This window comes from Solanum verrucosum, unplaced genomic scaffold (assembly GCF_900185275.1).
Source record: "Solanum verrucosum unplaced genomic scaffold, falcon-dt-bn FXZP01000088.1, whole genome shotgun sequence".
Taxonomy (NCBI): Eukaryota; Viridiplantae; Streptophyta; class Magnoliopsida; order Solanales; family Solanaceae; genus Solanum; species Solanum verrucosum.
The window spans coordinates 1,061,068-1,073,824 of record NW_026020077.1 but is presented as its reverse complement, the minus strand read 5'-3'; the positions used below and the strand labels follow the sequence as shown (position 1 = coordinate 1,073,824).

Sequence of the window (12,757 nt, the reverse complement as noted above, 5' to 3'; positions counted from 1 at the left end):
CAATTCAGCTTTAGCATTTATGCATCTTCTAATCAATGTAAACAATATATACCGATCCCCTCCAACTTTTTTTTTTATTACTAATGAAATATCCTTTATAATTTTATTAAAAATGGAACGAAATGATCTAGTTTTGTTTCTCAATTGCAAGAAATGTCTTTAGCAATTGAAAGCTAAATAAACGTATTTGATCTTTGACCGATTCAGTTAATATATTAATGCTTCTTCTATTATACAACAAAGATGTATGCTAGCATCATACAATAATGCAAAATTCAAGAAGGGATGGGAAATAATTGTCAAAGCTGAAAACCTAGTTATTGTGGATCGAGTCTATTGCTTTTCCTTAATCTAGATTAATGAGCCTTGGGTTCAACAATGTCCTTTCTAGCATATTGTTTGAGTTCCTTTGAAAGCAGCGATGAAGGGAATCAAAGACGTAGACGATCAATTCCGAGTTGTTGTCGATCCTTACATCGAAACCAATTTTCAATTGAATAAAAAAAATGACTATAGTTGATTTTTTTTGTTAGATCGACACTCAAGAACCAATTGCGAGCAATAAAATCTAATATTTTATCAAAAATAATAATTAAGTTATTTGTTGTAGTCAAATTGATTTTGCACGTCCTTTTAAACATCAAACAATAAAATTACAGAATCTATTAATAATTTAAATTCTTTTTTTTTTAAAAAAAACACACTGAATTTGCTCTTTGTTTCACAAAATCATGTATAATTCAATTAAGGAAATAATTTATGTAAGGTAACATCTCAATTAATTGTAATAACAACATTATACATTCTACTTTGACTGAGACATCTAAGTTTTTTTTCTTACTTACATTAAAAGAATTGGTTAGTCAGTATTTTTTCTATAGTTTAAATTCTAATGTTAATTGAAAAAACAATATTAATGCCCATTAATGGACCTATAATCAATTAAATCAACACACACTAATTCATTATATTTTACAAAATTGAGATGGGGTAGTAAAACTTAAAAACTATTAAGTTCTTTTGTTGGTAAGCATAATTTGGAGAATCTCATGTATAGTTAATTGGTGGGATTTTAAAATTCTTAATATTAGGAAAATAATGATTATATCTAGCACGAGATCTACTTTTAAAGAATTAAAAAGATAAAATGAATATTTTGTTTAGTATAAGATCTATTTTTAACGGATAAATATAGTAAGTGAGATTTGGTACTCTTTAATATATATATAAATAACAATTAATAATGTAAACTTTTTTTTATATAATCATCTGGGATTTACTTCTCATTGGTTGATTAGAAGGGGAAACATTTCCTATTAAGATTTTTTTCCATTATCAAAACTAACTCGAGATTTTAACTATCTAACACGAGATGTTTAGTTAAGAATGGCAAATTTTCATTAGTGCTAACTTACCCCACCACTTGAATTGCTTCAAATGTTAGTAACATTGGCCATCAACAGGTGAAAACGAAATATAGGTTGAAAGAAAAATGACTGATTATGTTGAACATATAACTCTTCAAGCATCAGCCAAATAGCTTGCAATACAATAATCCATCAAGAAACTGCACCAATAACTTTTTTTCTGATAAGGTAAATAATATTATGAAACTCCACTCATCACTTTTAGGAACCAAAAATATGAAGATAACAAAACCAACTGGTTGTTAAGTGTACAAAATTGTTTCTTTTCTACCAAGGCACAGAACAAATACATTTCTAAAGATGCAACAAAATCAAACCACCATAAGGAAAAACTCTACGAAAATTGCATCCGTTTAATGTACCTAGCTGTACAAACTATCAATACAGTATTGCTGCTGATGAGTTTCTTATTTGTCACTTAATCTTCAAACATTCCTTCATCTGATAGCTGAGAAGATTCAGTTCCATTGACATAAGGTTGGTTGGTTGTATTTTCACTTGGGTCGCCTAGGATGCTGTAATCGAAGTCTTCCTCGTCATCTTCATCATCTGTATTCACTTGGTCGCTGTCAGAATCTTCATCATACAACTCCCGCACAAATCCTTGGGCCTCCATCTGCATCTGCTCCTTGATGGCATCTTCATATGACAACTCATACCAAACAGTACCTTTGCCAACAATAGATTTATTGTGAGCATCCGTCATTCGCTCCTGCTTGCTCTTCTCTGAGTTCTTTGGCTCGCCCCAGTAGTCATATCTATACAAGGGACTTTCAGGATCATACTGATCCTTGCTGATAGCACTTGGATCCACATACCTACCAGGCTCTTCCAGTGGGAGCCCAAGGGCACGGCGACTGCAAGAGCATCAAACAAGTACAAAATCAGAATAACTAAGATTAAATGTTCACATGCAGTGACACAGAGTGTGATGGAATAAGTCGTCTCTTCAAATGATGCTAACATAGGATCAGAGGCATTGTTTTAAAGCAGATGAAAGGACAAAGGAGACATGTCGGTCTGAGTTCAGATAACCTAACAATGCTGAAAATAAAATTTATCTGTGCCACTTGGATGTAAATGACTTGACTAGTAAAAACAAGGAAATAGCAGAAGATAGCTGTAGACATGAAGGTACGGAATACTGACATCAAGGGGCGTAGATAAGGTAGTCACATATTAACATCAAATGCTTTAAAGTCTTTGACGAGACATCAATTATATGTTTAATATACATGTAGTTCTTGTAAATTATTTCTACCCTTGTCTTCTATGTTTTCCTCAGGTAGGTCATGTCTGGACTTAGATGAAAGTTTCAAGGTACTCTACCATGAAAACACCTAAAACAAATTGTAAGCAATATCATTTTAGAATATTGTACTTCTTGTGATAACAATCCAGTGAAAAAGGAAAACAGATAATACTCTAGTCATCCAATCCCTGGTTATGGCAGTCACTGTTAACCAGTGACATGTCCTTACACGACCACTCTGACCTTTATGTATTAAAAGTCGTTCATTTGTATAGACTGACCCCTGTGTCCATACTTTGTTGTAATCCTTATAAAAACCTAAAAGGTACGTAAACATGACAGTACAATGTGACTCGTGCGTCACATACACCATGGCATGTTAGCTTACTGACAAACTACAATGAGAAACTATTCCTCAATCACAAAGTAGTTGGTGTCAGTTATATGAACACAATGTCCATTCCACTCCATCTGGACCCATTTGTACCAATGTTCTATGATGAGTCTTTTTAGATAAACTAGACCCAAGCAAAACTAAAAGTAACTGACTTCTGGAGGACTGAATATTCATGAACAAATCAGAAGAATTCTCGAGATATTAAAAGCATCAATTATCACTAAGTCTCCAATCTTATATCCAAATCCAATGACCGCATCTTTAGCGATGTTGATAAGCTTTGTAAATTAACGGGATACAGACAAAAACCCTCAAGTTAGACATGATGAGGCAATTCAGGTTTAGAAAGAAAACAGAAGGTAAACAAGTCTTTCAGTTGAGAAATTAGTACTACATATGAATGTCAATTGTATAATAAACAAATAATTCTTCTTCATTTCATTGGGGTGGGGGTTATAGAGGAAACGTTTTTGGGGCACTGTTAGGATGGGGGAGAAAGGCCAGTGTGAATACCAGCTTATATCTCTTAATAGAGCCTCTCTTTCCTCAAGGGACCGACGCCAATGGATAAAATCGTATTCATCCATCTCAATGTTTCGTCTCAGCTTGGAAATTTTGTACACCTCTCCTCGTTCTTGTGCTTCTATTCTCAGTTTATTATGGTGCTGCATTACAATTACAAGGAAAAGCCACAAAGAGAACATGCTTTCTCAATTAGATACCTTTGGGAGGAATACTCAAGATACAAAAAACTTTGTACATGGTTAAAGTAACCAATAAGCAGAATTTTCAAATGATATTGCCATTAATGTACTTGATATAGTTCTTGCTGTGGATTTCTTAAATAACGGGTGTAGTAAGACAAGGAGGTCTGTGCAGAAAAGTGAAAAAAATGAGTTTGCACTTCTCATGTATAAGTTCAGTAAATGTAGGCTCTTTTCAACTTGAAACTTTTAGCAGAACTGAGTCAATTTTGTATTCTTGGCCAAAGTAGCCTTTATGATTGTTAGTTTTTGTTCATATTTATCCCATCAAATATCATTTTTGAACTTTACACAACTAAAAGCTGATTATTTTTGTTATAAAATAAGATAACTCCGTTGTCCGCCTTGTACATCGAAGATGTTGACTTTAAATAAGATCATATATATACCCGTAATGATTTTCCAACTGTCCCAAAGTTCTCTTCCCAAGGTCAGACATTAAAATTAGATTGAGATTCTTAAAACTTTATTTAACGTGTTCTGATAAGGTTCCAAATTGTAGCATGTATCACAGGAAGCGTCTCTCTTCTATCTGTTAAGTTTTTGGCTAAACAAGTTTGATATGTACCTTCTGAATTTCTAGATTCATAAGCACCTGATTTCAATCTAAGAATCTATCAATTTATCCCTAAACATGATAATAATGACATATGGCTATAGTCACAAACTCACAATAAAGTAATCAATATTATCTCAAACCTGACGCTCAGCAAGTGCAGCTTCCAAGTCAAGCTCTCTTACGCTGACTTTCTGTCAAAATTAAAATCGTGTCAGATAGATGCGCGAAAGAAGAGAAAAACGACTTGATAAGCTACTCACTGTAATAATCTTGGTAAGCAACGCTTTCTTATAATAAGCTTTGGAGTACTCAGTGCTATTTTCTTCATCAAAATCTTCCTCGTCAGCTAACTCTGTCAAGTTTTTGCCTTCATATTTATCAGGATTTGCCTCCATGTCATCCAGAATCATTTGTTCAGCATTATGGATCTGCCATAACTGCAGAATAAGACAGAATTGTTAATCATGATTTGTCAGCTGAGATGGCCAAAAAGGTGCCATAACTATGCATATCGGTAAGAAATAAAGTTTTAGGACAGCAGTTAAAAAACATAAAGACATAGATCAGTTAAGTTTAACAAAATGGGATGACATTAATCTTAGCTTGTCCCATTTCTAAGCACATTCATACAACACATAACAACTTGAGAGGACAGATTTAATTGATCAACTAAGTTAAAGAGCAAAAAGAAGTTTGAGCAGAATTATTTGGCTATGATGGGTATATAGGTATATAACAATTACTCAAACCTCCCTAGTTTGAAGAATTCATGTGCAGAAAAGAGGAATACCTTGTCCACATAAGGGTGATTTGATAGTAGTGGTTCTTCTTCAACTTTGACTCCAGGGTCTTTTCTAGGAATAGGTTGTCTTCCACAGTCACGCTATGAAGGGAAATGAGTCAGACAGCAAAAGAATAATTTAGAAGATAAAGTGAATCCAACATCCTATGGAATATGAACCAAAGTATGCATCATATAATAGGACCATTAAAATGATCAAATCCCTATAGATAATGAAGATTCAAGAGATCATACGCTTAACGATGCTGTTAGTGTTGGATTAAAGATGGGGCCAATAACAAAGAAGACGAAAAAGATGTCCACAAACTAACTGATAACACAAAACCTCAAACTGCTTTATGCAACGTCTAGAAATTGAAGTGTCACAGAAAGACAAAGTAACTATGTATAAGACTTTTTTTAATATTGCTTGTATAGGATAAATGCATCTCAGAGCATATAAGTCTACAAGTACTGGGATCTCTCTATCCAAGCATATTTAAGAAACTTCTATAAAGTAGGGCATGAAAGATATTGATCTGAATTAGTACATTGGTCCGTATGACTTTCCAAAAAATGGTACATTAATCTGTAAGCTTGACAAAACTTGCAATTCCAACAAACTCTAAGAGAGATGGATTTTCTCTAATAGATCACACAAGATCACCAACAACCATTTGTTAGGAATTAATAAATATTAGCTCTAACTGAAACATTGGGAGCGTCTTTTGTTTACACCATGAAAAGATACGACACTTGAGCCTAACTCGACCATAAAAACTAGCTCATGAAGGGAGGATTGCCCAAGTCCATATAAACAAATAATTAGTCTATTCCCCAAGCAATGTGGGACTTTGACCAAAGGGTAGCGACTGCGGATTTCCCTTGTCATAAAAAAAAAAATGTGGGACTCTGACCCACTCTAGCACCTCTCTTCATGCTAACTGGCTTTTGAACTATGAAAAAGATATGACACCGGGGCCTAACTTAATCCCAAAAGTTAGCTCATGAGGGGGGAGGATAGCCCAAGGCCATATAAGCAAACCACCTGTCTATTCCCCAACAAATGTGGGATGCTAAGCCACTCTAACACACCAAAAAAAGGCAGCTATTCCAACAAAAAGTATTTCAGGCTCAACCTTGAAATATATATTTCACATTACTTTTCGCTTACAAGAGAACCTTTTCAAATATTTTATGATGGAAGCACTTAAGATTCCATGCATTGTTGATAAGAAGTTGGGAACTCCAACAAGAGTTCCTAATTTTAATAGAGATACTGAACTAAAAAAAGGATTTATAAAAGTTGGCCAAAATAAAATGGTACTTACACGCAATTCATCTAGATTTGTATCCTCTTCACGATGAAATATAGGCGGAAAATCAAATCTATTAAAGCTGCAATGATAGGAGATACATGCGGAGATAAATAGTTAATGACTGATCTGGGACTTTCTCACTAATGTCTCTATTAGTGTGTTAAACAAGTAGAACCAACTAAAATGTCTGTGTGAGAGAGAAAGAGAGACCCAAAATAACATATTAATGTGCCTTTGCAAGAATAGCATTGACACTGAAGAAACTTGAGAAAGGATTGTTCAGAAATACACTGAAGCTACATACATTAGGTGATCTATGTTAGGATCAACAAAGCGCATCTCAATAGGGAACCGAAACCTGTAAGGATCACGTTTAGCCTGCAAAGGAATGAAAAAAAAACCTGTAAGGCATCAATCCACTATAATTGTGATTGTCTCAAGCACCTTAAATGTGTGAAATAGCTGTGAACCAGAAAGGAGAGATGAAACTAAAAGATACACGTAAGTAAATTTTGCCATTTAAGTATAAAAAGATCACATGTCCTCTTTGTCTTTTCAACTTCATCACAGAATTCCAGAAAATTATCTCAATTTCACGGAAATAACTGATAAGAAAAGTTAGAAGTATAAATGAACCAAAAAAATGATTGTAACAATGACAGCAGCTATATATCTTGCAACCTAAACTCGTATACATGTATGCATAGTTGTGCATATCGAATGCTATCCCAGACAAAAAGCTGCTAGTGCACCCTAAATGTATCAGATTTTTCTAAATAAAGCATGATATCAGCCTAGATTCCTAAAACCTCTGAATATATAAGCTAAATCTGCAATTTGGCATCTAAATAATACACTTCATTCCAAGTTCATTGAGAAGCCAAAAAGTAATAAGATCACTGATGATGAGTGCATAACAGAGCATGACCCTCAGCAGTATAATGTAGATATATAACATAGCAGAAGTGACTTGGTAGTCAAATGATTATGATACAGGCTAGAAATCAGATGCTGCTCTTTGATGAACAGAAATTCAGTAAATATTAAGCATCACTCACCAGAATTTCAACTATGACATGCATACCAACTTTTATGTGATGGCGGATCCAATACCAGTCATTTCGCTTTATTGGCACCCACCTGCAATGCATTGACAAGGGAATCATCAAACACATGAATCTGAAGTTTACACCATCTAATGCACTTGTTGATACTGTCTTAGTCTGCTAGATCTATGGCTGCCTCATTAAAATCATTGGAAACAAGCAAAACAAAGTAGTTAGATTCCTTGGACTCTTTTTAAAATTCTTATTCTAGTCAAATTCAACAGCAAAGTTGAGTAATCAAATAAACTCCAAAACACAATGAGAAACTGTTAGGATTCGCTGGTAGTGATTATCTTTCATCCGACTGAAATTCATGGACAATTTATTAAACAAAGTCAGCAGACTCAGCACGCCTTCTGAGATTCCTTCAACCGATCCACTAAATGAAAAAGAAAAAGGAATAAACTCCTTCCCCCTCTCAGTTTTCATTAAGATGCAAAATGACTTCTCCATGAAGCACAGAACCACCACCTTGAGCTACTTCTAAACACATATAATCACTGATACCTAGCACAATGATTCGTTTTTCTCAACTCCTTCTGATTCTACTACCACCAGAAGCACACACATATAGAGAGAGTGAGTTTAACCATCTGGAAGTGAAACTTTTGTCTCAAGGCAGACAGATAAAGTTTTACAGACAAAAATCTCCTACATTTATCCTCCAGTAGCAAATGAATCTGGACAAAGGATGCCGCTTTTTTCTTTATTTTATGAATGGTGATTTTAACAACTTGGACTGCAAGTAACCTTTCAAAGCTTGTATCGGTCTAGTAATGGGATTTTAGTTCCAAAGGAAAACCTTAATCTCACATCCTAAACTTTTCCTGCAACTTTATGCCATGGGTGGGAAGAAACAAATGTAATCAGAATTTGTATGGAATTCTTGAAATCTATACAATTTACATTTTATTTCAAACTTCATCTCCTTGAACACGCTTTCATACCACATTCAATTTCATTTGAGGGACGTTCCTACTATTTACATGGATGTTAGACAATTATAATACATGTCCAGAATTTGTTATACAGATCAGATGAACATGCTTACCCATCATGAACACCTCCAATATCAACAAATGCTCCTTGATAAAGGTGTATAGCTGTCACTTTACCAGCACAAATCTGCAAAAAAGACTTCCTATAAGCCTGCCTTTCTTCAAAACTAGTGTAATGTTTGATAAGTTGACATAAGTTCCAACCAAATTGAGGTATGTGAGGAAAGTGACTTTATGTCCTAGCAATATGAAGTGGATACCACTGATCCTAGTTGAGGTTTCAATTTTATGTTGATGTAACAGTTTCCCAGATTTTCTGTAATACATAAATTTACAGTGTATACATTACAAAAACATTGAACATGCATGTCAAATTTCTCTAATAATAAAATTTAGAGTGCAAATGAATGTCCATGTATAGATAACTAAAGATCCAATGCAACTTTGACAAAAAGGATTCACATGGGATACCGACAATGGAGGGGTGATTAAAGCTAAAACAAGAAAATAATGTCCTATCATTTTTCTTCTATGTTGTGAATAACCTAAACAACAATGCATGAATGTTTATTTCTACCACCAATCTGTAGGATAAACTACTCAACAAGATAGTAATAAAATCCAACCAAAACACAGCTAGTAAACTTGTAGACATGATTAGTCTTTTGGTGGGAAAGAAATACCTAAGAGTTTATGCCAGAGCCAAAAGACCCCCCCCCCCCCCCCCCCCCCCCCACAAAAAAGAAAAAAGCAAAAAAATGAAAAGAATAAGATACATACTAAGATAACTGAAAAACATTAAACTTTCTGGTATAATAAGAACAAACAACAATCAAATTATCACGCTCAGACTATTTTTTGATCAGGGATTATCCTGCTCAAACTATTAACGTCAAGTATGGCTAGAGCACTTTGAAATCTCTTCAATCACTGCTCAGTTTCTCATATTCATCCATCAAGATGCACGAAAATGGACTCCGTAAGAATCACAATGACCTTCTCATCATCAGAGAAAGGGAAAAGGAAAGCAACTTACTTGTCCTGGGTAGTAAAATGGGAGTTCAAACTGCAACCAAATGAAGAGGGGAAAAGTTATGACAAAACATCAATAGCCCAAATAAACCTAACAACAGTAAAAAATATTCAAATCTGCAAATGAAACATCTATCGTACCATTCCATCTTGGTAATCCTTTCCCCTTTTTCTCCTGCCAGGATAATAGTCTTGGTCATACTGCACAGACATCACAATTTGAGGGTAAGTACAATTATTGATGAACCAAAAAAGCATTCTTTTTGAAGCCGTTTTCCTGACAATAGTGAAGGGAAAATCTTTACATTGAAAAATTAACTAAATGTTCAAAAGCAAGTAGAATTCTTAAACACTAATGCAGGATACCTTCCACGTACCACGTACAGTTTTTGCCATAGCACAACATGAATTAAATACTGCAGCAATTCATTAACTTTAAGTTGCACACTAAGAGCTTTTTATTCCTTTGATAATACAAGGTAAAGTTGCTTACTAATAGCTTCACTTTCAAAATCCAGTGCAATTAATTACTACCTTCTATCAGATTGTGTCAACGATTTCGGTAGTTTTTGAACTTTTTCAATAATTGGTCTAAGAGATGTAAAAGATTTGGTCTAGTGCAGATGCTTGAACTACCAAAATTTCCTTCTCCGGGAAAAGGGGAAAAAGGATGGCACCGTGCATTCCACCATGGTGGGGTTTGGTTTTGGTTTTGGTTTTATTTCATATATTTGAATTCACATTTAGATTTGAACAGAAAAAATGATAGTTATCTGACTCCTTAACCCCCAACAATTCTGTCATTTAAGACTGAAGGTCATTATTTGTAGAGTTAGACTTATTAGTTGTTCCACTGACAAAAGGACAGACCCCTGTGATCTGATATTTCTTGGAATGATTTTTCTCTAAACCTTGATAACTCTAAATCAGTAAATGGATTTATTGTTTTTTTATAGATGTGGTGTCCCGCCTCCAGGTCAGCTTGCGCACACCTTAACTAATTCCATGCCAATCAGCATCAATCACTCAAAAGATAGGGGTTGTTCAACAAGAAAAAGTGTGCATAAATTGAAATGATATGTTCAGTTGATGAAAGCAGCAAAGGTACAAGAGTCCTAGTTGCCACAGCTTTGATGGAGGCGTAGTTGCCAATTACTTTCATCAACTGCAATACCCACTCTATCTGGTTGCACTAGCCTCTCAGAGAAGAAATTCTAGGTAGTTCAAGCATCTTAACAAATCCAAATGATTTTTTAATTTCTTAGCCAGCATATCATGAACAACTTAAAACTACCCAAAACTCTTTACCGCACAAAAGTTAGGTCCACAGGTTGAGCTAGGATTTGAAGTTGCCTTCCGATTTGCCATCAAATTCATATCTCAGTTTAGTTACTAGGTTCGTAACTATATATTTATATACATATTTAATGAATTTCCTAATACAAATACAGGGTCTAAGCAAAAGTTACTCGACCTTCCTCTCCCTGCGTCCTGCATCATATTAAAACTTCATAAAGGGATACGAAATTACCCTGTACCTTGTAAGATTCTTCTTCTAATCTATCCTTGTTAGCAGCAACCCACTCATTATACTGCTTCAAGAACACTTTATACCGTTCCAAACTCATATCATCAGTCTCCTCATTCACCACCTCCTCCACTTTATCATAGTCCACTCTCACAGCCTGCATCTTATGAGCTTCCCTAATGAACTCCAATTCCTTCTTATCAACCTCCCACCCCCTCGGCGGCCAATCCCTAGGTGGTACATGCCGAACCACCAACGGCCCAGACCACATAGTCTCCAAAGGCTCAGGAATATCACCTTTAATCTCAAATTGCTTAGCGTAATACTCATCTTCCGTTATACCCATTTCCTTAATCTTCTTTTTCCGGTAGTTGGGACTAAGCATTCTGAAAGCTTCAATAGCTTCAGGTGACTGAAGCGCAACTTCTTCACCTTCATTAAGAGATTTCCGAGCAAAATCAGCTTCAGGTGAGAGGATTTCTTCCCATGGAGCCCAACCACGGTCGACCCAGTTCCGGCGCCGGGCTTCTTCTTCAGATTCTTTCTCTTTGGGTCCAAAAGCTTCGAGAAATGCGTCGTCATCACCTACTGGGTATTCATCTGAACTGAAACAGTGAAGAGTAAGAGGGGAATGCTTGAAATTGGATGAAGTAGAGAGATTGAAGAAAGGAAAAGCAGTGAATTTAGAAGAATTTAGGGGTTTAAGGAGGGTTTTAGGAGATGGAAATGTGAAGAAGAAAGAACAAGTTTGAAGAGTTTGCATTTTGAGAGGATATTGGAATGCTTGCTTCCCCTTGAGGCTTGAGTTGCTTCGTTTTTACACAAGATAAAGTTCGGTTTGTTCAAATTCTTTTTTTCATGTTCTCTTTTTGGGACATATCTTTGGTTTTTCAACCCATAGGTTAAACGGTGTATTAGTAAAAATAATACATGTATTAATTTTGTATATTATATGACATTTTTATGTGATATTTTTCATTTTTTCGAAAGTCAAACAATTTAAGTTTAATTAGGAATTTGTGCATAAAATTATCAATTTTTTTGAAATGAAATTTATATATTTGTAAATTATGAAAAAAGGAATATGAGTCACAATAATTGATAGTTCAAAATGTTTAAAAGATGTGTGAATTTTTTTACATGCTATGTATAGCTAATAGTATTCGATTAGTAACGTAAGAGGTTTTAATGCATGCATTAGTATGGTTAAAGACTGCATTATCCCTCAAAAGTTTTTTTTTATATCTTTTCCATTATAATTGTGAAGGGTATGTTTATAAATAAATATTTTTACGCAAATACATGTTATTTTTAATACACCAAACTAAATAATGCATAAGAAATAATCTATATAAAATTAATACAAACATTACTAATACATTTTATTTAGCATTTTTCTAAAAAATTGATTTCACCTTTTTTTTCTCCCATGCAAATTTAAATTGATCAAAATTTTAAGGTGATATTGTAGGGTATTATACAACGCAAATTTAGACGCTATAATTATGAGTATGATTTTGTTGAACCTAGTGGAAAATAATTAGATTTAAGATTGCATTTTGCATTTTAAGTCGGAAAGAAATGATAGAAAAGG

General features: G+C 34.5%; 1 protein-coding gene across 1 annotated transcript; it reads right to left on the bottom strand.

Moving 5' to 3' along the window:
• Positions 1–1,605: 1,605 nt before the first annotated feature.
• On the bottom strand, positions 1,606–11,947 carry LOC125824164 (protein PLASTID TRANSCRIPTIONALLY ACTIVE 10). The gene is made up of 12 exons (XM_049503524.1): positions 11,174–11,947; positions 9,777–9,836; positions 9,640–9,669; positions 8,657–8,730; positions 7,558–7,639; positions 6,804–6,877; positions 6,512–6,578; positions 5,190–5,282; positions 4,660–4,836; positions 4,540–4,590; positions 3,590–3,741; positions 1,606–2,284 (listed from the first exon to the last, which is right to left on the bottom strand). The coding sequence occupies exons 1-12, from the start codon at positions 11,924–11,926 to the stop codon at positions 1,846–1,848; spliced, it is 2,052 nt and encodes a 683-aa protein (XP_049359481.1). The 5' UTR covers positions 11,927–11,947; the 3' UTR covers positions 1,606–1,845.
• Positions 11,948–12,757: the final 810 nt, after the last annotated feature.